The sequence below is a fragment of the Lepidochelys kempii genome, chromosome 6 (assembly GCF_965140265.1).
Source record: "Lepidochelys kempii isolate rLepKem1 chromosome 6, rLepKem1.hap2, whole genome shotgun sequence".
In the NCBI taxonomy this organism is placed as follows: Eukaryota; Metazoa; Chordata; order Testudines; family Cheloniidae; genus Lepidochelys; species Lepidochelys kempii.
The window spans coordinates 34,770,657-34,795,534 of record NC_133261.1 but is presented as its reverse complement, the minus strand read 5'-3'; the positions used below and the strand labels follow the sequence as shown (position 1 = coordinate 34,795,534).

Here is a 24,878-nt window from a genome sequence, read left to right as displayed (position 1 = left end):
GTCATAGCCAACTCCTCTTCTTCAGCAGTTAAGGTTTGACCCTGGTACCGAGTATGGAGAATATTTGCAAGAAAATGAGCTGGAGATAGTGCTTGTCCCATTCTTTTTTTTTTTTAATGCTTGAAATTTAACTCTGTCATTGCATATTTCTCTTTTTAAGATCTCACTCAGTTCCTTCCAAATTTCAATAGCGTCAGCAATAAAACAGCTATTTCCCCACATTTTGTTCAAGGCTACAGAAATAGGCTTCCGGGTACTCAGCATGTGTTCAGCATTTCTCTTAAGCCCAATGTTGAGAACTTTGGCTGTGACAGTGCCATCCATTTTTTCACGATTTTGTTCACAAACTATCATCAGATTAGGCCAGTTCTTGATATAGTGCTCAAAACAGTCCACTACTGAGTTCCATCCGAGTCTTGTGGGAGAGTTAGCTTGGTTCCTCCCACTTTTTTCAGAGCAGTTGCTGCAAAGCGGTTGTTACGGAAGTATTTTGCAATTTCAGGAACATTAGCCCTTATTTCTGGAACACTGAAGTCTTTGGCTAGGAGGTGCATCAAATGAGCACTGCAACTGTATGTTATTAGCTTGGGACTCTCTTCTAGATAATTTCTTCTCATCTTGGATACATTTGCAGCCTTGTCTGTGACCAAGCTGCGTACTAGACATTTGAATTTTTTCCCCACAGTTTGTTATAGCTTTTACTGCTACTTCTTGTAAGTATTCTGCTGTGTGTGTATTTCCTGATGTATCAATTGTTTCTGTAAGGAAGACATTCCCTTCTGTTGTCACACAAGCACATACAACAGGATCATTGTAGACATTGCTCCACCCATCAAGACTCAGGTTAACAATTTCACCCTCTAGACCTTTTGCACACTGCTCAATTTCTCTTTCATACACTTTATCCAGCAATTTGCCTGCAACATCTGTTCTGTTGGGTGGACTGTATCCTGGTCTTAATGAGTGAACCATGATAATGAAGTGTGGGTTCTCAATTATGCGGAAAGGAGAGTTTGTTGCATAAACAAACAGGGCTATTTTTTCATCAGTTACCTCTTTTTGTAATCTGCTGGATTTTATCACAAACTTATCTATGGTTGTTTCTGGATGATGGAGATTTCTATTTTCTTTTTGCTACGGGTGATATACTGTGACTATGTGATGTACATGATATGACTGAAACACTATCATTGGCAGATAACTCTGAAACTATATGGCAATGATGATCTTGAATGTGGATAGTCTTCAGAACCCTGTACGTTGGGGATGGATTCTCCTAAACAAAATAAGTCAATGCAGTTATTTAATTATTACCATACTGCTCATTTAGTATTACTCATTGAATTCACTGATACTCAATACTACTTAAAAGGTGAGATTGTAAAAGGAAAATCTGCCTGTTTCAGCTGTTTATTTTTTATCTCAACTGCATCTCAGATGATAGTAACATCTATAGAGTAACAACTATATTTTTTGCTCAAACATGAGAATTCAAGAATAGTCCAGAAGGAAAACAGGCAGTCCTTAAGAAAGAAGTGTGAAATAAAAACGTTTACCAACCTGAAGATCCTGCATGTTGAGACACGTTCCTTTCATCATCTTCAGTGTAGCTTCCTCCTGAGAAGGAACACTTCTCATGATGTTATTTCATTTGGGCAACCAGGCCTTTCATTTCTTTGTTGCACTGTTTGCATTTTGCACTCATGCCTGTCTTACCCTCTGGTAGAGGAACTTCATTAAAATATTCCCAAACTGGGTGTCTTTTGTGGCCTGCTGCCATTATAGGTTTTTCCTTCTAGTGAGAGAATGGTATGGTAGATCTCAAATCAATGAAAGCTACACTCAGAAAGACCTCAAGACTTCTGGAATATGCTGCTCATGCATTTTTACTTTTGTTTCTACTGCCTGCCCCTCCCTTCTCATATTTATCTCCAGACTTCTCCTTGTCCAGATCTATTCTGCCCCCAACAATCTTCTATTCATTGAACTTTTTGAAACTTTGCACTTTTAGAGAGGTAAGGGATTGACTCTGTGTACACAAATTTGCGGAGGGACAACAGGGTTGAGGTCTGTTATTTCTCACCTCTATATATTTATTTTAAAACATTTTTGCTGTTAACAAGCATGTTATCTCTGGAGAGACAAATCCACAGTTTGAAAACTGCAGAATTAAGCACCTTCTAGACTGAGCACTGATTCCCATGGGTAGACAGAAAGATTAACCTAAATAATCTACACAGAAGCCCCTGGAACCGCATGAGATTGGGTCCCTAATCCATGAACTATTGGAATTTATTTACGAAACTCTTCTTAAACATTACATGAATATATTGTCTCATACTATAGAATTAGAATTTATAATCCCTATTCCATGGTGAGATATCTTTGAGCTATAATGTTTCTTTATCTTTAGATAGGTTTTTTCCTCAAAAAGCATTTTATCAAAAAAAAATCCTATTTAAATACAAAAATCTGATTTTAAAATTTGTTTTTTAAATCATCTATTTGTATCCACCCTGGTTGTTCCAAATTTTGGTCAATTGTCGTGTATTGTTTGCTTGTGCTGAATATCAGCAGGTAAGAAGATTGAGGTATGCATAAGTTCTACTGAAGACAATGGGAAATAGGAGACGACTTTATATGGTTTCAGAGTAGCAGCCGTGTTAGTCTGTATCCGCAAAAAGAAAAGGAGGACTTGTGGCACCTTAGAGACTAACAAATTTATTTGAGCATAAGCTTTTGTGAGCTACAGATCACTTCATCAGATGCATTCAGTGGAAAATACAGTGGGGAGATTTATATACACAGAGAACATGAAACAATGGGTGTTACCATACATACTGTAACGAGAGTGATCAGGTAAGGTGAGCTATTACCAGCAGGAGAGCGGTGTGGGGAAAAATACCTTTTGTAGTGATAATCAAGGTGGGCCATTTCCAGCAGTTGACAAGAAAGTCTGAGGAACAGCGGGGGGAGGGAATAAACATGGGGAAATAGTTTTACTTTGTGTAATGACCCATCCACTCCCAGTCTTTATTTCAAGCCTAAGTTAATTGTATACAGTTTGCAAATTAATTCCAATTCAGCAGTCTCTTGTTGGAGTCTGTTTTTGAAGTTTTTTTGTTGAAGAATTGCCACTTTTAGGTCTGTAATCAAGTGACTAGAGAGATTGAGGTGTTCTCCGACTGGTTTTTGAATGTTATAATTCTTGACGTCTGATTTGTGTCCATTTATTCTTTTACATAGAGACTGTCCAGTTTGGCCAATGTACATGGCAGAGGGGCATTGTTGGCACATGATGGCATATATCACCTTGGTAGATGTGCAGGTGAACGGGTCTCTGATAGTGTGGCTGATGTGATTAGGCCCTATGATGGTGTCCCCTGAACAATATGTGGACACAGTTGGCAACGGGCTTTGTTGCAAGGATAGGTTCCTGGGTTAGTGGTTCTACTTTGAGGAGGGGAGGTTTTAATGGAATCGTGGCTATGTTTCCTGAGAGCAGCTAATGACTTTAGGTCTATCATAAGAATGGGAGACAGTACCATCTTTATTAAGGGCATACTACCCTTCTCCCTCAGTAAAATCTTTACTGAGCATATGAGTAGATTCAGTCTTACTACGTCACGTCAGTGCCAATGTAAGTTATGGGAAATGGTGGCCTTTTTGAGTAAGGGAACAGTGAATATAATGGGAAAGAAACTATTATTAACAATTTTAACTGCATCCTAATTTCTACAAATGTGCATAAATCGCTCGTTAGCAATGAGTTTTAACTATATGGAAAGTATGAATAGTAATGAATCACTCATTAGTTAGGAAAAAGAATTCTACAAAAGGTGAGACAACTGAGAAAGTTATCTTAGAGGTCTCATTTTCAATTAATTTTAACTTATAAACTAAATTACATATTTCCTTGAAAATACAGTCTTTACACGCAGATTATGTGCTGTAAATATACTGTATTCCTCATGCAAAACAAAGAGGTTGAAACCCTATCTGAAGTGCAAAAACAAGACCTAATCTCAATATATAGCCACTGCTCTACTTCTGTAATAAGTCCATTACTCTTTACTCAGTCAAAACTTTACTAAAATCAGAGTGAGCACCATGATATTTGGCTTATTATCACTGAGAAATATAAATAAAATCATTGACACTGTTTCTATGGGATGCACTAAAACAATATTTTGTCTTCTGTCAGTTGCCTTAGCAGAACCTATTAACACTGTTACCAGACCTGTGATGGTATTATCAATGTTGCTGGTTTCTGTGGATATTTTTGCATGATAAGGTACTGTACTTTATTCTTAAACAAAAATACCTATTCAACTATATTTTAACCCCAGTTAAAAAGGAAAATACTTTTGGGGGGAAATACAGGGCGAAAATGTTATTGTCAAGCTTCTTAGAAACAAAGGACAAAACTTTTTTAACTTTGAAGAAATGACATGATGGTGTCCTTTTAATTGAGGAAAAAGATCCTTTGCCTGTGAAAAATGAAATCCTCCACACTTCTCAACTACCTTTTAAACCCTTCAACCTGTTGATGAAATTGTGTAATCGAGCAATAGCATGCCTGAGGCTTCTTGCCTTTTCCTGGGCAAGGGTATCAGCAAATGATGCGCTCTATGCTCTACTAATTTTAATCATATTAGGCCAGATCTTAATCTTGGTGAGGTTGATGTAAATCCAGAGTAATTCTATTATCTTCAGTGGAGTTACTCTAGGTTTATATTAATGTAAATGAAATCAGAATCTAGTTTCATTGTTTTTATGGTTCTATTGTAAGATTTTTAGGAAGCCACCAAACAAAGAAATTTATTGGTGAATTTTCACATCTTTTAATGAAAATCACTTATAGAAATAGCATTCCTCTGTGGGTAGTGGTTAAAATTGTCATGTATCTACCAACATTTTGGTATAGAGGACTCAAGGTCACTACTGTGCTAAATGCACACAGTAGTTGATTTTTCATTGCATCATAACCAATCTTAGTTGCTTGTAGTTTCTTGGACTTTGTTACTAGAATTCCTGATTATTCATTAGCTGTAGTGCTGAATTTAGAGTCAGTTTGAATCAGATACCAACATATTTTACATGTATTTGAATATGTAGACTAATTGGAAGTGTTCTAGAATATGTTTTTATAAGTGACGACACAAGAATAAATTGTATTGAAAATTGGGGTGCAGTAATTCATATTGCAGTCAATGAAAGTTTTGCATTTGTAGTTATTCTGGGGTGGGTTTTTACAATCCATAGATTCAGTAATTTTGTGTTAACTAATTCATAGCAGAGTTGATTAATAATATCACCCTAATTGTTACCTGTATCAGAGGACTGTACCATGTCTGTGTAATGTAGATTTTTTTTCTCCAGTATAGGAAATTTGTTTTTGAAAACAGTTAGGTACTCCAAAGTATTAACCAGCCAAAAACTTTCATCCTATAAATTATTATTTTTTAATTGACTGAGATGAGAACTATTAAAATATGCTGTTAACTTGGTGCTGTCCCTGAAATGTCTTTCCCTCTCTTATTGTTGGTATTACAATGCTTGCCAATGTCAAATGCTTTCCCAAATCTGCAGAATGTGTGTAATCTGCAAAATATTCTTCAATTTTGTCCAGATATAGAATACAATTACCGAACTATAATGTTCACTAAATAAAAGTACTTTGCTAAATAAATAGATATGTTCTGAAATATAGTAGTTATTTGGTATTCCAGTTAAATATATCATACACTACTGTATCCTGATACATGCAAATGACAAATAAAAGAAAATCTTACTGCATTACATTTATGAATATTGCTGTAATTTATAATATAGGAACATCATAGCTTCACTGTACATAGCAGGACTGTAATTCTAGTGAAGAATTCTGGTGACAAACTGAAAAAAGAAGTGTGAGTGGTTTGATTTGGCAAACAGAATCCCGACATGGAAGAACGGCCTTAATTTATGAACATTTTGGGGTACATTTTTAAATATAACTCACAGATAAGGAAAAATAACCTGTTTACATAGTTTGTCTCTTGCCCACTTTTTCCATGTATCCGTTTTCTTTTTTTATTCTTCTTTCCCTGCCTTTTCAATCCATTTCTGCCTGGTGAGGTTCGACAGTTTGGTTTTTAAAGCTATCCCTAAGATTATCTGATAAAAGTTCATTATGTACTTTTCTGAGTTATTTGCTTATGCATGTTTTCTGATGTTACTTGTTTATAACAGGAGGAAATAAACTCTCTATTTTTATTTTTTTACAAGAACAATGTAGAAATCCATAGGCTATAAATTGACTGGTATAAGTCTTATTTGTTTTTCCTGACAAAGCAACTGTAAATTTAGTATTATGTGAACAGCTTGAAGGCAGGATCCAAAGCCCCCTTAAATCAATGTGTTTCCCTTTACTTCAGTGGGCTTTAGATCAGGTCTGCAGCGATTAATATTAAGCCTCCATTCTGCATTTTGAACCACTTAGGCTCAGCAGTCTGTGTGTGGATTACAAGGCAGAATTGGGATCAAAGGGACATTTTTGAAAGTCGCTCTAGTATTTTGCCCACAATGATTTGTCTATGCAAAACTCAAACTTGCACATGGTAAGTGAATTGTTGGAATTTTGCAGATTGAAAAAATGCATTGATGAAATTTCTGGGATAAATGTAGAGATCACTTGTGAAAATATGGCCAGAAAAAAAAAGATTATTCACTGACTGATAAGCAGTGACTGGGAACAATTTCACATTTGTGCCTTTGAAAATCTCCCCCTTCAGTTTTTTGAGATTGTTGAATAAAAGGTACTACTGTACAAAAATATAAAGTAGTTGTATTTTCTAATAGTTTTGTTAAAAAGTTGATCTTGTTAATTTTGAATCCATCTTTAGAGTATGTATGAAAAACAGAGATGTAAAACAAAGCAAAAACAACAACAAAAGAGGGATAAAGAATAACTGCTTTTAGGTGCTTTTTTATATTTAAAGTACCTTCTACTAAAACACTGTAACAAGCTTTTAATGAACAACCATTCCAGATTTGCATTGTTATAAATTTTTCCTTCAGTTCTATCTAATCTCCTTAATTTTTAGGCACTTAACAGTGACCACATAAAAACTATTAGTGTATGCAGTGTGGTTGTAGCTGTGTTGGTCCCAAGATATTAGAGAGACAAGGTGAGTGATGTCATATCTTTTATTAGACCAACTTCTGTTGGTGAGAGACAAGCTTTCGAACTGAAACAGAGCTCTTCTTCAGGTCTGGGAAACGTACTCAGAGTGTCACAGCTAAATACAAGGTAGAACAGATAGTTTAGCATAAGCAGCTAACACATATTTCAAGGGACCATTCAAGGCAAAGTGTCCCGTTAACACTCTTCCAGTCAGGGGGGAAAGAAAGGGAGGGAAGTCAGCTGTAGGGGGTTGTTAGTGGTTACAGATTGTTGTAGTAAGCCATAAATCCAGTGTCTATTCAGTCCCTGATTTTTAGGGTCTAGCAAAGTTATGAATTTAAGATCCCAGGCTTGTCTTTTGAAAGTGTTGTGCAGGTTTACTTTGAGGATGAGAACCAATAGGTCAGATATAGAGATGTCTGTTCCACCTTGTATTTAGCTGTGATGCTCTGGGTATGTCTACACTGCAGTTAAAAACCAGCTGCTGGTCTGTGCCAGCTGACTCAGGCTAAAGAGCTGTTTAATTGCAGTGTAGATATTCGGGCTTTGGCTGGAGCCTGAGCTCTAGGACCCTGTGAAATGGAAGAGTTCCAGAGCTCGGGCTGCAGCCCAAACTCGAAAATCTACACTGCAGTTAAACAGCCCCTAAGCCCAAGCCTCATGAGCCCAAGTCGGCTGGCACAGGCCAGCCGTGGGTGTCTAATTGCAGAGTAGACATACCCTCTGAGTGTGTTTTCCAGACCTGAAGAAAAGCTCTGTGTAAGCTCAAAAGTTTCTCTCTCTCACCAAGAGAAGTTAGTAGCTCATCTGCTTGATATCTCTAAAAACAATTAGCTCTGCCCAGAAGAGACAGACAGTTCTCTGTGCTGCTCTTTTGTCTAGATCAGAGGTGGGCAAACTACGGCCTGCGGGCCACATCCGGCCTGCAGGACTGTCCTGCCCGGCCCCTGAGCTCCAGGCTGGGGAGTCTAGCCCCCGGCCTCTCCCCTGCTGTTCCCCCTCCCTTGCAGCCACGCCGCCACACGGGCAGCGCTCTGGGCGGCGGTCTGCACATTCCTCCAGCGTAGAGCAGCAGCATGTCTAGCTCTGGCCAGGCAGTGCAGCTGCTAGACATGCTGCTCTGAGCAGCATGGTAAGGGGCTTGGGTAAGGGGCAGGGAATCCCAGGGGGCAGTCAGAGGATGGGGGCAGTTGGATGGGGCAGAGGTTCGGGGGTGGCGGTTGGGAAGGGGAACAGGGGCGGTTGGATAGGACAGAGGTTCTTGGGGTGGGGAGGGGGGTTACATGGGAGGGTCCTGGGGGGCGGTTATGGGCGGGGGTCCCATCAGGGGACAAGGAGCGGGGGGTGGGTGGATTCTGAGGGGGGCAGTCGGGGCGGGATAGGGGGTGGGGGCCAGGCTGTTTGGGGAGGCACAGCCTTCCCTACCTGGCCCTTCATATAGTTTTGCACCCCAGTGTGGCCCTGGGGCCAAAAAGTTTGCCCACCCCTGGTCTAGATGATGGCTTTCATTTTTGGTTGGACTTCCAGATTATTCTTCTCTGGATATTTGGGGAATGCTTAACATTGCACCCTAAAATGTTTTATCTCTGCAGACAAAAAATTGACATGATTATGTACTTTAAATAAAACAACAGACAGTAACACTTTGTAGGAGAAAAGTTATTAGTTGATATCTCCGAGTTAATTATTCATTTGTGCCTGTGTGGTCGATCCACTCCATTGCTTTGTGTGGCTGAATGTTGCATTCTTTATATTTTAAGTTGGAGTTAAAGTATTGTCATTTTTGGACAGTAACAAGCACACTTGCAAGCATAGTTAATAAGTAGGTGCTGAAGAGAAATATTTCCATATCTGGCATGTATGTGAAAAGCAGTACTCTAATAAGATAAAATTAGTTTCTGGTAGGTGTAGTTGCTTTGGCTTGCTATGGCTAATCATTTCCCCCTCTTTTTGAGTTTTCTTCTTTGTTTTTCTCTATAGCTGTAGATGGTGAGCTGAGGCCAATGATTTCCTTCTCCCCAAAGTGTCGATCCTGTCCCCTGCCATAATACTATCACCTGTATCCTTGGGTTACTCACTATAGGTGGGTGGAATACATAGCCTCTGCTAAGGCTGCAGATAATGCTGCTTCAGCAGTCATCTTGGGCTGCAGTTAATACTGCTTCAACAATCACTTTGTAAGCAGCACTTAGACAATGGTCTTTTGTCTTTTGAAATCCAAAGATATCATGGTCACAGAGACCAAGTGGTGGTGGCTTATAAAGAAAATGGGTGCTCCAGAAAAAAAAATAGAATTTTTATATCTATCTCTACCTCACCATAGAGAAATGAACCAAAACCAAAATGTACCCAGACACAACAAAGTTACCCTAAATAATGAAAATGGGATCTTAGCCCAGAATAATTTCATGGCCACTAGTCAGCTCTGAACGAAAACTTTTATGGGTAGTTTCCTTTCTCTTGAGATTTCTGCATTTTTTCCTGTTCCTGTACCCCAGGGCTTGGCTGACATGGCTGTTCCAGTCATTAGCAACTTGACCACCGCCATTAGCTTTTACACAGGAGGATGTATTTGCCATTTTTCCTTATTTTCTGGGAAGGATAAGAAGAACACTGCAGTGACTGATGGGATTAAAAAAACCTGTCTACACTGCACACTTCATATCACACTCACACCACACAAAACAAAACAAAAAACACAGGGAAGAACAGAATTCCAGTGGGACAACATAAAAAAGACAGACTGTTAAAGAGCAAAACCATCCTGTCAGAGATATCAACAATTTGTCTGGTCTCTCTGGTTTTGTAAACTTGGAACCAAAGTGTTGCTCCCAAACCTAACCTTTTACTTGGTACTACAGTGCACTTCATTTCAAAACCAGACAAACAGATGTGTGTATGCATCAATCTGAGCCACTTGTTTGGCTCAGTTAACAGTTTTTTAAACAAAATTATGATGACACCAAAATAGTCAAATTAACAACAAAGGGTTGCACTATAAATAGACAATCTTCACTTGCACTGTAAGTAGACAATAAGTATATTGCACTATAAATAGACAATCTTCCAGTTCAAGAGTCATGTCCTGACTGTCTGTTATAGATCAGGGGAATCAATGACAGGATTTGTCTGTGGTTATTTTAATTTGGCTTTTGTTGTCCTAGAAAAATTGGTTGTGAGTAGTAATAGCACCTAAAAGTGCTTCGGCGTATCTCTTAAGTGTGATAATTTAACCTGCTCAATTAAAAATATTGGATGGCCTGCTTTCACCAGGTTTAATGGTATTTTTTACACGTTGTACTTTTACGGCTGTGAATTACTGATAGTGAACCTGTTTAAAGATTTGGTACAATGTAATATAGAAGTGCTTCACCTTCTTGGTCTAACATTCTACCTGTGCTGCCTACAAAGGAGCCAAGATGAAAGAAGAAAATTGCAAGCCTCTAAGAAAAATGGCTAGTAAGTAGGGGAGAAGTTATGTTGGTGTCTATTATAAAAATGCCACTTTCACATTAATTTTAAAACAGAGTTGGACGGTCTTTTCTGTAGGCGTACATACAGTATGTATTACTAAGTACCCCCGTAGCTACTCATGAATGCAAATATCCTTCTATGCATGCTTATATATTACTTGATTAATTGGCAGGATCAGCTTTGCAGTGCATGATCACAGACTGGTAAACAAATGCTACTAGATGCATTTTATTTTTTTCCTGTTCAGTGCTTCAGAGAACAAGATTTCTGTCAACTTCTCTGTTGGCTTGGGTCATCCTGCTGAGAGTATGCTAGCTATGATTATTGCTAGCTTTATTTTGAACATCTGATAGGTTTTTCATTAGCAAGGGGCAAGGATTTAGTTCTTCTCTTTTTAATGAATGCCCCAGTACCAGAATTAAGAAAAACATATTGAACCTAAAAGTATTTGCGGGTTCACTAGAATGTGTCTTAGTAAGTAATTTGGGTTTTCTAGGTGCTGTCATATTACAGATAAAATAACAATAGCACGTCAAAATAATAATATAGCACCTGTATTGCACTTTCTGTTTAAAGTATTTTGCAGACATTAACATTTACCAAACACTGACAACAATGTCGTATGGGAAGTAGAATCATCTTAATTTAACAGATAAGGAAAATGAGGCAGAGAAGTGAAATGACTTTCTTGAGGCCACAGAGGAAGTCGGTTATTGTTGGGTTTGCAGTTGTGAGGTTTAGAAGCAGATCTGCTCAGATTGGAGATTAATAAGCAATAGCATTGAAATTTCCAACATGATTTTAGCAGCTTAAATAACATTGAAAATCTGAGTACCATAGCTGCTAAAATCATGTTGAAATTGAAGTAAAAGAAAATGCAACATATTCATGAGATGCGTATTTAAGGTCCAATATTTCATGGCCTGTGAGAAATAGAAGTTAATACTTTTACCCACTAGAAAGCTGAAATTTCAAGTGTGTGAACATTCCTGTTTTCACAAATAGAAAAAGTGGCTATTAATATACCTGCCTTGCCAAATAGCAATTGTATGTATCCCTGAGTTCCAGTCTCTCCTGGATCCCTCACAGTTGTTAACTTTGATCAAAAGCACTTAAAAACACTTTTGAGTTGTAAAGGAAAAGTACATTCAGATTGTGCTTTGATCACACTTTTAATTCACAGTGGCAAAAATAGACAGCTACAAGTATATGAGAAAAACGTTCCTTATGCTTCTAGGTGCCTGTTGCTAGCATACTCACATGTGAATTATTTACTTTTTCTTCTCCCTCTGCTATTTCCCAATTTGCACCACATGTACCCTATTGCCCTGCTATAGTTAAAAAAAACCCACACAATTTCTCTCCTTTCTCCACAAAAGCTTTTTCAGTTATATAAAACTTACATTTTTCATAATTTGGTAGAAACAGGAGCTGATATTAATGTCAGGAATTGTGTGTTAGAGTATTTGAGGATGTGAATACATTATATTTTTAAATTAGGAGTTTGAATCTTAAATCCTTATGTTTTGTTTTTATTGGTAAGAGTAGAGACTAGATAAATCTAACAACTACCCTGTGTGACAGCTTGCCCCCCTTCAAGATGCCACCTGATGTGCTGAGGTACCACTGAGCCCGCCTGTTTTGCCAGCCTGGGCTCCCTTTTTACCTGTCTTGCTGAGCTAGGCTTTTAAGCCTCCTCTAGCACACATACAGGCAGGGCCACACCCAACTGCAGAACGACACAGATACTGAGATCAGCTCTGGGAAGACTCCACTTAAGGGACTTGCCCCAGCACTCAGGTGTCTACCTCTCTTGGAGTGTAGACCCAAAGGTATATTATGAAATCCGCCTCCTCCCTCAATGTGGAGGAAGTAATGAACAGCCTCTTACCCGCTCCCCTCCCCCAAATATGCATTGCACAAACAGGGTTATATGATAAACAAGAAATATGTTTATTAACTACAAAAAGTGAATTTTAAGTGGTTAAAAGATAGCAAACAGAACAAAGCAGATTACTAAGCAAATAAAACAAAATACACAAACTAAGCTTGTTTCGCTAAAGAAATTGGTTAGAAATAGTAATTTTTCACACTAGATATTGTTGCAGGCAGATTACAGACAGTCTTGAAAGGCAGCTGCACTGGTCTCACCTCAGGTATTATTACTGACAAGCTAGATGCCCTTCCAGCTTGGGTTTAACCCTTCTCCCCCCAGTTCTGTTCTTGCTTCCAGTGTTTTTCAGTGTCTCTTTGGGTGGGGAAGCAGAGGAGAACCCTGATAATGTCACTCCCCTGCCTTACATAGCTCTTGTGTAAGGCAGGAATGCTTTGTCTTCCAATGGAAAACCACTTGCATTTAGGGTGCCCAGATGTCCCGATTTTATAGGGACAGTCCCGATTTTTGGGTCTTTTTCTTATATAGGCTCCTATTACCCCCAACCCCCATCCTGATTTTTCACACTTGCTGTCTGGTTACCCTACTTGCATTCCAAAAGGGGAGGTGGGGTATTCAGTACCAGGTGACTCGAACCCATTTCTCTGCAGGGCTGTGGCCACCATTGCTCTTAGGTTGTCTGGAGCATCCACAGGAAGACTAAGCTCTTTTACAGTCCATTGTTTCTGCCAATGGGCCATTAGCACAGTCTGGCTTTCTCATTTTTGTACCTGAAGGGCTAGTTGGGGGATGATGCCCAAAGTAGCCCATTTGAAATAGAGATACATAGTCAATATTCCTAACTTCAGATGCAGAAATGATACAGGCATGCAAATTGGATAATCGCATCCAGTAAATCATAACCTTTCCAGTGATATCTTACATGAGCCAGCTTGCATGAAGTACATCTCAGTTATGTCATATCATATCATAAGCATATTTCCATAAAGAATATGGAGTGTAATGTCACACCCTGTGTGCACTAGGATTGCTGTCCCATGGATTCCCCTTTTGCCTTTCTCATTTTTCTACTTGTGATAAATAAAGCTCTCTGTCACTTATTGTTCATCTCTAATTGACTGATCAGATCCCCTGCAATAGCCTGTAGTTTAAGGGACTAATAAAGCATCGGAAACTTTTTAGGGCTGGCCTGTCTTGGCCTGTTCTACTGATATACTAAAGGCTGCATGGAAGGTCACATGACTCTTTGAACATGATTAAAGTGTATGGAAAAAGAAGTCTCAGGCAAGAAGCCAATCGTAGGATCAGTGTTTTCCACTGTTGGAAGTACTTTGATTTACAGTAGCAGCAGGTCCTTTTCTTTTTTCTTTTTCTGTTCCACTTTTTAAACTATTTCCTCTGGTTTGTTTTTGCCAGATAGAAAGATCCATGAAGGTTTTGTAAAACCATATCCCTCCTTTTCTGCATAGTTTAATTGATAATGTTAACCAGAAATTTATCCTTCAGTTCACTGATCAGCCGAGAAAGGAGACTAATCCGATAAGCACCATTCCACAGTATGCCAGCTTGCAAAAACCATGAACCAGGCAGGAAATGTAGAATAACATTTAATGTTGGCCCTTTCTAAAAAAATGAGCAAAATATTTATCTTTTAAGTGAGCAAAACTATTTCATGACCACCATTATAGCCCTCCTTCATGCCCCTTTCCCCGGTAGTAGTTACTCCTGGGGGAATTCTGTGCCAAAAAATTAAAAATTCTGCACACAATATTTGAAAATTCTGCATATTTTATTTGTCAAAATAAGAATATAAATATGCCAATTACAATTAGTTAGGTTTAATTAAGTATTTTGAAGTATTTTAACAAATGTGTTATATCCCATTTATGAAAAAGAAACAACTAGAAAATAAATGTGGAAAACAATCTTGCATTGGTAATCAGGAATTTATTTTTCCCATCTCCAATTTCTATGATTCCCTCAATGTGCCAAGCGTGAGAAGAAAAGCTGAAGGAAAATTTTCTTAACTACAACGTCTGTTTTTGCAGATCTGCTGTACAAACCAGTATATTGTGTTGTACCAGTCTAGTTCCTTCTCAGTGTGGCAGACATTCATAATCAGAACATAAGTTTGTGCCACAAATTCACTAATTGTGACCTTCCCCTTCTTCTCCTCAGCTTTTTGTTCTTCCTTCAACAGTGGACACATTCCTGCCAGTCTTTGTGCTACCATTTAATTTGCACAACAAGTTCTACAACACTGAACAGATGACTGATCTCAGCCAGGGCAAGAAGACCATAAAATGCATCAAGTGCTCTGCTTCATTTCAACCAAGTGGTGTTGTATTTTTTTGCCCCAGTTGCAACAAGGGTCCAGTGTGCTCCGGAAGTGCTCTGCTAGAGAGATCTGAGTTTTCAAGTTCCCATGATGACACCTTGCGTCACCAGTCAGAGGAACAAATCTCTCTTGTAACAGAGGTGAGCAGATTGGGTTTAGAGATACCATTCCTTTCCACCAAGGTTTTATTTCATAATAATTAGTGCTCATTTCTGCTTGAACAAATAGGACTGTATTTCCCAGTGTGCCCTCATAAGCGTGTATAGTAGAATGGCCCAGATTCTAACTACATTCTAAAACATCTTCCCTGTTCACAATGTTTTTGAAGCCTTGTACCTAATAATAATAATAATTCCTAGCTCTTATATACTGCATGTAACAATCTGCAATGGTTTTAAAAAAATCTTGGTTCTCTAGAAATTTTGGATAGCTTGAGAAGAGTATGAAGTAACACATTGTGCTTGACCATATCTATATAGGACCAATTATACGGAAGAAGCTGTTTCACTATTAAAAAAAATCTAATACTTTTAGTAGAAAATTTGCAGAACAAATTAATCTAATATATTAAAACATGTAAATTCCTGATTTTTTTTCTTTTGAAGGAAATGTAGTGTTAATATCTTACCTCAAGAGACATGAAAAGGTTACATATTAAATGGATTTAATGGGATTAATTAGTTAATGCTTTGAAACTGCAAAGTGGTTTATAAGTGCTAAGTTATTCATATACTATGATGTACATTTAACTCAGATTGAAGATTATACCATATGAATACAGAATTATATCATTTTTAACCTAAGTTGTAAACAAATGATGAGTAAACCCTTGTTCTAGAGGACTTTTTTTTTCCCCACCTCCCTAAGAGATAGGCCAAGGAGTTGTAGTACTCTGAGACAAATTACATTGTAGCCCTAAGAAATGTGTCTGTTAGATTATACAGTGAAATTAACTGTAAATGAGGTGCTGGTAATGCATGTAGTAAACAATCTAGAAAACTCCATATGTAGGCCTCCTTGACCCAATTCAGTAAAGCAGAAGCTGAAGTTCTTTGCTAAAGGATGGTTTGTTGAATCACATCCTGAACAAGGACGGACTAAGGCACATGCTTAATAGCTTTTGTTGAATCAAGGCTTTAAATAGAAGTGGTCTAATTTTCAGAAGAGCTGAGTACTCACAAATTCCCCCTTGAAATCGATAGAACTGTTGTGTGCACATTTGAAAATCAGGCTTTTGATGTAGGAACCTTTAGGCATCCAGGTTTGAATATGTTGGTCAGTTTATTTTCCCCTCTAATCTCTTTCAATTATAGTAATCTTAAATGTTTTAATAGTACATAATAATTATATGCTGTATAATAGTAGGTAAAAAATTCAGACAAAATATGGTTTTTAACTTGACTGTCTGTCTTTAATTTCTCTTTAGGCCATTCTTATTGATGTACAGAATTTCTTTCTTTAAGTATTGTTCCTGCAGTAGTTAATGCATTTATTGGGGACATATTTATCTCAGAACATAATCTCTCTAATACTGAAGGTTCTAAAATTGTACAACTGGAAGCTTTAAAAGCTTTTATTGGAGGAGTTTGTATTAAATATAGATCTGAAAAGAATAAAATGAAAAAGCACTTAAAACTGAATGCCAGAAGAAAATCCACCATTTGAAATATATTAACATAAATGGGTCCCCTTTAAAGAAACACTTCTAAATTGATAGACACAAACTCAGTATCCTCTTAAATCAGTCATATCTGAAGATACCATCGGTGACTTTTTTCCAGCATTTCTGTAAGTGGGGGGACAAAACAGGAAATGTGTTTAGCAAAGAAAGCTAAAATACATTCAGCCTCAGTTATTCCCTCACTACTTAAATAGTATAGAGTATCTGATAATATTGTAGAATAATCTCTGTTAGAAATAGCAATTGTATATATGGTAAACCTATAGTGACTATTTGGCCACAGGTATAGAGGAAATATCCAATGCTAGGCCTGCCAGGAGTTATGTGGTGCTTGAAAATAAATGAGGAAATTGCATGAGAATGGCGATCATCTTTTAAAATATAAGAAACCCTTTCTATTTTTTAATTCAGTATCAGATTCACATAACAGTACTTTATTTCAAACAATTTTGTAACATATCTCATCAATTGAAAGCATATTTTTCTTTTCAGGCATAATTATTGCAGATAATTATTTATTTTATTTATAACAAGCATTTATATGGTGTCCATCACCTTAGTATATGAGTAAAATGAGTTGTTACCACTTGAAGCTGTTTCTGTAGGTCAGTTTATGACCAGGAAAGTCAAGGGCACTTGTTGGACCATTCATACTAAGGCCTGCATTCATCGCTATTTCACTCCTATTCAGTCACCAGCTATATGAGAAGAATTTTTGTGTCCCCAACCAGGGCTGTCCTTAGGCATATGCAGCATACGCGGCTGAGTAGGGTACCTGAAAATTTGGGGCACCCCTGGGTCTTAGTGTCCACCCGTCCGCTTCTTCCTATCCCTGTTCTGACCCTTGCTGCAGGCTCCCACCACAGCTGGTTGCTGCAGCCTGGTGAGTCTTTCTCCGGAGGGGATCTAGTACTTAAAAGTGAAAAAGGCTTCCAGCCTGCCAGACCTATTAGCACAACATTGAAACTGTTAAAGAGCCTTGCATAATGACAGGTTTCAGAGTAGCAGCCGTGTTAGTCTGTATCCGCAAAAAGAAAAGGAGGACTTGTGGCACCTTAGAGACTAACAAATTTATTTGAGCATAAGCTTTCGCGAAAGCTTATGCTCAAATAAGTTTGTTAGTCTCTAAGGTGCCACAAGTCCTCCTTTTCTTTTCGTTAAAGAGCCATTCAAGTGGTAATGAAGCCATTTAACAGCCAACCCCCAGGTATATACTGTCAATGCCTGAATTTAGTGACAAAAACAGTTGTGGATTACTATAATATTTACTCAGAACATGTTAGTGTACAGGACCTTAGTTTAAAATTTGCTTTAAAAATATTTTGGTAGTGTGTTGCTGAAGATTATAAAATCACATCTCTAAAAAATCGTTCCATAGATTTTTAAATGCACAATCTGAGTATTCATCTTTAGCCTTAAATGCTTGGATCTTCAGACATTTATTTTTTTAAATAAATCCTTCAAAAGACCACCTTTATCTAAAATACACATGTGAGCCCAGGTTGCCATCAGGCATAAGGGCACCAGTTCAATAATACTGCATAGGACCCATAAATCCTAAGGACGGCTCTGTCCCCAACACACAATCATTTTTAAACATAGTTAAACTCCTCTGACTGTATGCATCGGATGAAGTGAGCTGTAGCTCACGAAAGCTTATGCTCTAATAAATATGTTAGTCTCTAAGGTGCCACAAGTACTCCTTTTCTTTTTCCTCTGTTTAAGAGTGTTATGACCTCTTCATTCAGGTCTCAATTTAGTAAAGCACACAGGCACATGTTTAACTTTGGGCACATGAGTAAGTACTTGCCTTCAAGTATGTGACTAGTATGACTGACATCAATGCATGTCTACAGCTAAGTACTTAAGTGCTTGCCTTGGTCATTAATTTTGGCGAATGGCTGTAATGTTTACCTCCACAAAAGATTTAAATGTGTCTGTGGCACTCCTGTACTCTACCACCCAAGAAATTAAATGATTGAGAATCAAATTGCTAGGATCTAGAACTGGGCAGGAAATGGTTTGCTCATTGCATTAACTTTTTTGAGATTTCAGAAATTTTCCTGTTCGGTACTGGGAGGAAACCAAGACCTTTTCAAGTTTTTCTAAGAAGAGAGAGTGCACCATCCCGGAATATGCTGATTCAGACCAGGGACTTGAGCATGGATCTTCCATATCCCAGATGTATGCCCTACCCACCAGACTATTTGGTTTTCTGAGGTGGGTCTTTCTCAATCTCTCCTGTTGGAGCTGTCCCACTTTGTATCAATAATTAAATATTTATTGGAACAGGAACTTCAATCCGAATTTACTACATCCCAGGTGAGTGCTCTAACCACTGGGCTGTAGTCCGTCTCTCTCCCTTTCTCTCTCTCTGGCCCAATAAATATTTATTTATACGAAGTGGAATAGCTGTAATAGGAGAGACTGAGAGACCCACTCAGAATAGCCAATAGATTCAGACTAGGGACTTGAATCTGGGTCTCCCACATCTTAAGTGAGTGGTTGAAACCCCTCCCCCTCTTCCTTGTAGTTTTGACTAGAAAGTTCGTCCTGGACCTGCAAAACCATTTCCTGATGAAATTTTGTCAAAATTGGTACATTCCCACAAAAAGTTTTGGATTCGATACATCTGTATTTTCTGACAAAAACCTGGTTAGTCGAAAATTTTCTGACCAGCTTCACTAGGAACTCTAGTGTGATCATTTTGTTTGAGAAAAATTCAAAAACACAGATTAAAATTGGGAGTGTAGGACCATATGATATTTCCATAATATTTTGGCACCACTTTGAACAGCCCAGTAAAGTAAATTGTGTATAAAGATGCCATGTTATTAAATGTGGTTATTGTGATCAAGTTTTTGAGCTACTTCCTGTCCCTCTGTAAGCAGATACAAGTCTGCTGCTTTTAATGGAATAGTTCCATTTACACTAAAACAGAATATAGCCCATTGAATACAAGCAATAGAAACCTGCAAAAGACAAAACTTATTCTTGGTTTTTACGTAATTCTGTATAGATATTTTGCCAACTTATTAATAGTCAATAAGTTGAACTTTTGCAACTTCAGTTTATTGACTATTAATCTTAGGTGATGTGGAATCCTGTAATTGGTTTTAAATTCTTGTTTTATAAATCTTGTTCATCTTTTAAACTGTTACATACTGTGATTTAGTGTACTACATATCTTGCAGCAGGTGGTGTACTGAAATATCTGAAACAATCTAAGAATTTTTAAAATAATGAATTGTAGTTTAATTTCATGCTTCATATTTTTGTATAAAGATGCCAAAATCAGAGCTAATAGAACCTTATAGAAAAATGCTCACCCAGTCAACTCGCAGCAGTACTGCAGAAAGCAAAGTTCCTCACACACGAATAGATGATGGAGCGGCTATTCAGGTATGTAGCCACTTTTATCATTAATAATATCCTGCCGAACCTTAGGTTTAACTGTTCTGCATCAGCAGATAGAGACATTTAGCTTTGTTTGTATAATATTTAATAATTTCTGGGAATTTGAGCTTCCCTTTTTTCCCCAAAAAGAACAATTTGATCTTTTAGCACCTTATTCCTAAAATGGATTGCAGCTGTTTTTCAGCCAAAGGAACCTGAGTCATGATTTTCTGTCTTAAGGCTCCTGTTCACTATATTTAGCTAACAAGGAGACAGACCCCTCTATTGAGGAGTCCAGATCCTTTCCCTGTTACCACTGTACAGCTACTTTTGAAAAAGCCAATACCAAAAAGTCATTCTCCTCCTGTTTAAGTGAGAGGCTAACACCTTTTTTTTAACAAGTACCAAAATAAAAGGGGTATTCCTGAAATTTTTGAATCCCATTCTTCTTGCTCATTTATCTCAAACCTAAAAGAAGAAAACACATAGTGAGACATCTCATATCGTCTAACTTCAAAATGCTTGGTTAATGAAGATTTATGAAGAAGGTTAATGAAGAAGGGTTTCTTCAGGTATGTTAGCAACAAGAAGAAAGTCAAGGGAAGTGTGGGCCCCTTACTGAATGAGGAAGGCAACCTAGTGACAGAGGATGTGCAAAAAGCTAATGTACTCAATGCTTTTTTTGCCTCTGTCTTCACGAACAAGGTCAGCTCCCAGACTACTGCACTGGGCAGCACAGCATGGGGAGGAGGTGACCAGTTCTCTGTGGAGAAAGAAGTGGTTAGGGACTATTTAGAAAAGCTGGACGAGCACAAGTCCATGGGGCCGGATGCGCTGCATGCAAGAGTGCTAAAGGAGTTGGCAGATGTGATTGCAGAGCCATTGGCCATTATCTTTGAAAACTCATGGTGATCGGGGGAGGTCCCGGACGACTGGAAAAAGGCTAATGTAGTGCCATCTTTAAAAAAGGGAAGAAGGAGGATCCTGGGAACTACAGGCCAGTCAGCCTCACCTCAGTCCCTGGAAAAATCATGGAGCAGGTCCTCAAGGAATCAATTCTGAAGCACTTAGAGGAGAGGAAAGTGATCAGGAACAGTCAGCATGGATTCACCAAGGGAAGGTCATGCCTGACTAATCTAATTGCCTTCTATGATGAGATAACTGGCTCTGTGGATGAGGGGAAAGCGGTGGACATGTTGTTCCTTGACTTTAGCAAAGCTTTTGACACAGTCTCCCACAGTATTCTTGCCAGCCAAAGAAGTATGGGCTGGATGAATAGACTATAAGGTGGATAGAAAGTTGGCTAGATTGTCGGGCTCAACGGGTAGTGATCAATGGCTCCATGTCTAGTTGACAGCCGGTATCAAGTGGAGTGCCCCAAGGGTCGGTCCTGGGGCCGGTTCTGTTCAATATCTTCATTAATGATCTGGAGGATGGCACCCTCAGCAAGTTTGCAGATGACACTAAACTGGGAGGAGAGGTAGATACACTGGAGGGTAGGGATAGGATACAGAGGGACCTAGACAAATTAGGGGATTGGGCCAAAAGAAATCTGATGAGATTCAACAAGGACAAGTGCAGAATCCTGCACTTAAGACGGAAGAATCTCATGCACCGCTACAGACTAGGGACCGAATGGCTCTGCAGCAGTTCGGCAGAAAAGGAGCTGGGGTTACAGTGGATGAGAAGCTGGATATGAGTCAACAGTGTGCCCTTGTTGCCAAGAAGGCCAATGGCATTTTGGGATGTATATGTAGGGGCATTGCCAGCAGATCGAGGGACGTGATAGTTCCCCTCTATTCGACACTGGTGAGGCCTCATCTGGAGTACTGTGTCCAGTTTTGGGCCCCACACTACAAGAAGGATGTGGAAAAATTGGAAAGAGTCCAGCGGAGGGCAACAAAAATGATTAGGGGACTGGAACAAATGACTTATGAGGAGAGGCTGAGGGAACTGGGATTGTTTAGTCTGCGGAAGAGAAGAATGAGGGGGGATTTGATAGCTGCTTTCAACTACCTGAAAGGGGGTTCCAAAGAGGATGGATCTAGACTGTTCTCAGTGGTAGCTGATGACAGAACAAGGAGTAATGGTCTCAAGTTGCAGTGGGGGAGGTTTAGGTTGGATATTAGGAAAAACTTTTTCACTAGGAAGGTGGTGAAACACTGGAATGAGGTGGTGGAATCTCCTTCCTTAGATATTTTTAAGGTCAGGCTTGACAAAGCCCTGACTGGGATGATTTAGTTGGGGATTGGTCCTGCTTTGAGCAGGGGGTTGGATTAGATGACCAGCTGAGGTCCCTTCCATCCCTGATATTCTATGATTCTACGATTTCATAGATTCATAGATATTTAGGTCAGAAGGGACCACTATGATCATCTAGTCTGACCCCCTGCACAACGCAGGCCACAGAATTTCACCCATTTGTTTTCTCCATGAATTTTGCTTCAAAGGTGCAGAAACCAGTGCTCTAAAATGACCTGCTGTGTGTGGTCAGAAGTGCAGCACTTCATTTGCAGTCCATCGTGTGTCTCAGGATATTAATTTGTTAGAGCAATGAATTTACTCTTAACTGAGAGAACATCCCTGCGCCCCCACCCCTCTATGAAAAGGAACAGACCAAAATTAACAGTTCATTGATTGGGGCTATATGCCAGTGCAGAAAAGTTAACCAAAAGATCCATCTGTCGGTGTGCTGAGAAGTCTGTAAAGGGTTCACAACAGATATTTGTTGTTCTCTTTTGTATTTGTTTTTGTTACTTTTTGGAAATGTGTTGAGATTAACATAACAGGACCCTAGTACATTAGAAATATCTTGTCTTAGAAATTGTATCTTTGGAATAGAAATAAAACTGGAGTACAAACCCAGTACTTTCCTTTGCTGGTCACCTTTAAAGTACTAAGCTTTTGTTTAAAAGAAAAAAATGTTTAAGATCTCAAATCATTAAGAACTTGATCCAGTCAGCATTGAAGTTAGTTGAAAGGCTGCCAGCAATTGCAATAGACATTTAATCAGAGCCTGTTGTATTATTTACATATAAATTTGCAAATCACAGGTACACAGGAAACTTAAATTTTCCTCTTGTTATGTATTGTAAGCATAGAGGAATTGTGATTTCTGTGTGTAGCATATTTGAATGCTGCTGTTCTAAGGCTAAACTACCATTGAACATGCTAGGAGTCTTGCCTGTGTTAGGTCTGCATAATGTTTGTTTTAACTTACCTTATCTATTATTCTTTTGTAACTGTGGACAACACTCTAATTTGTGGAATAATAAATAGTCAGACGATAAAAAACAAAATTCTCAAAATTTTCAGATGGAAAATTCATACTGAGATTTACATAACTCATCACAGGTCTAGCCTCTCATATCAACTGGCATTGAAAATTGGAACAGGTGTTCTCTTAAAAATGAATGTTGGTGTACATGGGCAGGGTTCATCATCTCCTGTTAAAGAGATCTTTTAAACATTCCAATTCAGATACTTTTAACAGTGACAACTATATTTTGTCACCAAAGTTTTTAAGACAAAATGTCTTTTTCTTGTTTCTGTTTCCTTAGCAAATCTATTATTTTGGAAGAAAATTAGGACAAGGCAGTTTTGGGGTGGTAATTGAAGTAACACACAAGGAAACTGGCAAAAAATGGGCAATCAAAAAAGTGAACAGGGAAAAGGTAAATATTATGTAGATCTCTGATTTATTTTAAACCTGTCTTACTTTTCCTTTGATTTTCTATCCAATCTGTTTCTGCAGTATCTCCGTGTATCCAAAACTCACATTGCAATCAGTGCATGTATTTACTCTCACTGTTTAGTTGATATTCTCACTATCTGTTTCTTGTAGTTGAAAGTGAGTCACATCAAGTTTTAACTATTAAAAATGTAATATAAAAATGCAATTTGAGGTTCTTACTCCTACATGAAGTCACAACTGAAGAAAAAGGTTGCCCGATCAGACCCTTAATTATCCAAATCTATTTAGAGAACATTGGGCGTTAAGTGAATACCATTTAAAGTTTATTTCTTTTTTGCTAGAGAATTTTTAAAAATCCTAAATAAAACAAAATATTAGCTTAACTGATTGTAATGATGATTTACATTCAAAAAACTATATGAACATAGTCTGAGAGCTTGCATGCCAAATTTCAGCCAGTAACAGACTTTTTTATGGCTGAATGACAGATCTGGAAAAGGTGCAATACTGTTAAAACTTTAATATTAGCAGCCCCTGTTATTTTGGTGTGACAGGCTACTAGCTGATCCAGATTTAGAGCTATTGTTGTATTACTGCTCATAGTATTACCATTATCAAATTGCTAAACTGACCATGATTAATTCTCCTTAATTAAGTTACTGTAAACAAGTTAGGAAAATACGGTTCTTATAATCATGTCTTATCATATGACAAGAATAGTAAGCTTGGGTCTGATCATATTTGGATAGGAGACCTCCAAGATGAGTAGGTTGTATTCTTCCATCCAACGTGGTACTAAGCCAAAGCCCAGTGTGGAATAAGAGGTGGTGTTCTGTTTATTACTTTATAATGAACAAGACAAAAATAATTTGTGTTCATTTGAGATCCCCTTGCAAATGTTCACGGGATTAGAGATGTTAGCTCCAATAAGCTGGCCAGCTTCCAATTTGAGTAATTACGTTTTGTTTATCTGCATTCCCCTGATAGTCTTCTTCATTTTCTGTCTTGAATGTTTGTGTAGCGTTGCTGTGTGTGTTAAACAGTGGTCATGTTCTTTCCATGTTAGGTCAAGTAATTCCTTTTCCTGTCTCTCACACATATGTGACAGGTTTCAGAGTAGCAGCTGTGTTAGTCTGTATCCGCAAAAAGAAAAGGAGTACTTGTGTTAGTCTCTAAGGTGCCACAAGTACTCCTTTTATTTTCACACATATGTGTGTTTTCACATTTTTTCCA

At 38.2% G+C, this 24,878-nt stretch overlaps 1 protein-coding gene across 15 annotated transcripts in view; it reads left to right on the top strand.

Annotated features, from left to right (window-relative positions):
- The window catches only part of STK33 (serine/threonine kinase 33), a 99,225-nt gene that overhangs the window by 29,398 nt on the left and 44,949 nt on the right, over positions 1-24,878 (top strand). For 3 of the 15 annotated variants that reach the window (XM_073347491.1, XM_073347490.1, XM_073347492.1), the window contains exons 2-6: positions 4,205-4,294; positions 5,836-5,981; positions 14,715-15,014; positions 19,841-19,957; positions 23,512-23,625. In XM_073347491.1, the coding sequence (XP_073203592.1) occupies positions 14,805-15,014; positions 19,841-19,957; positions 23,512-23,625 (441 nt within the window). In that variant the 5' untranslated portion in view covers positions 4,205-4,294; positions 5,836-5,981; positions 14,715-14,804. Of the gene's footprint in view, positions 1-4,204; positions 4,295-5,835; positions 5,982-6,563; positions 6,603-9,188; positions 9,252-14,714; positions 15,015-18,610; positions 18,776-19,840; positions 19,958-23,511; positions 23,626-24,878 lie in introns of those variants that run through there. The other 12 variants (XM_073347495.1, XM_073347499.1, XM_073347497.1 and 9 more) reach the window with 8 other exon arrangements.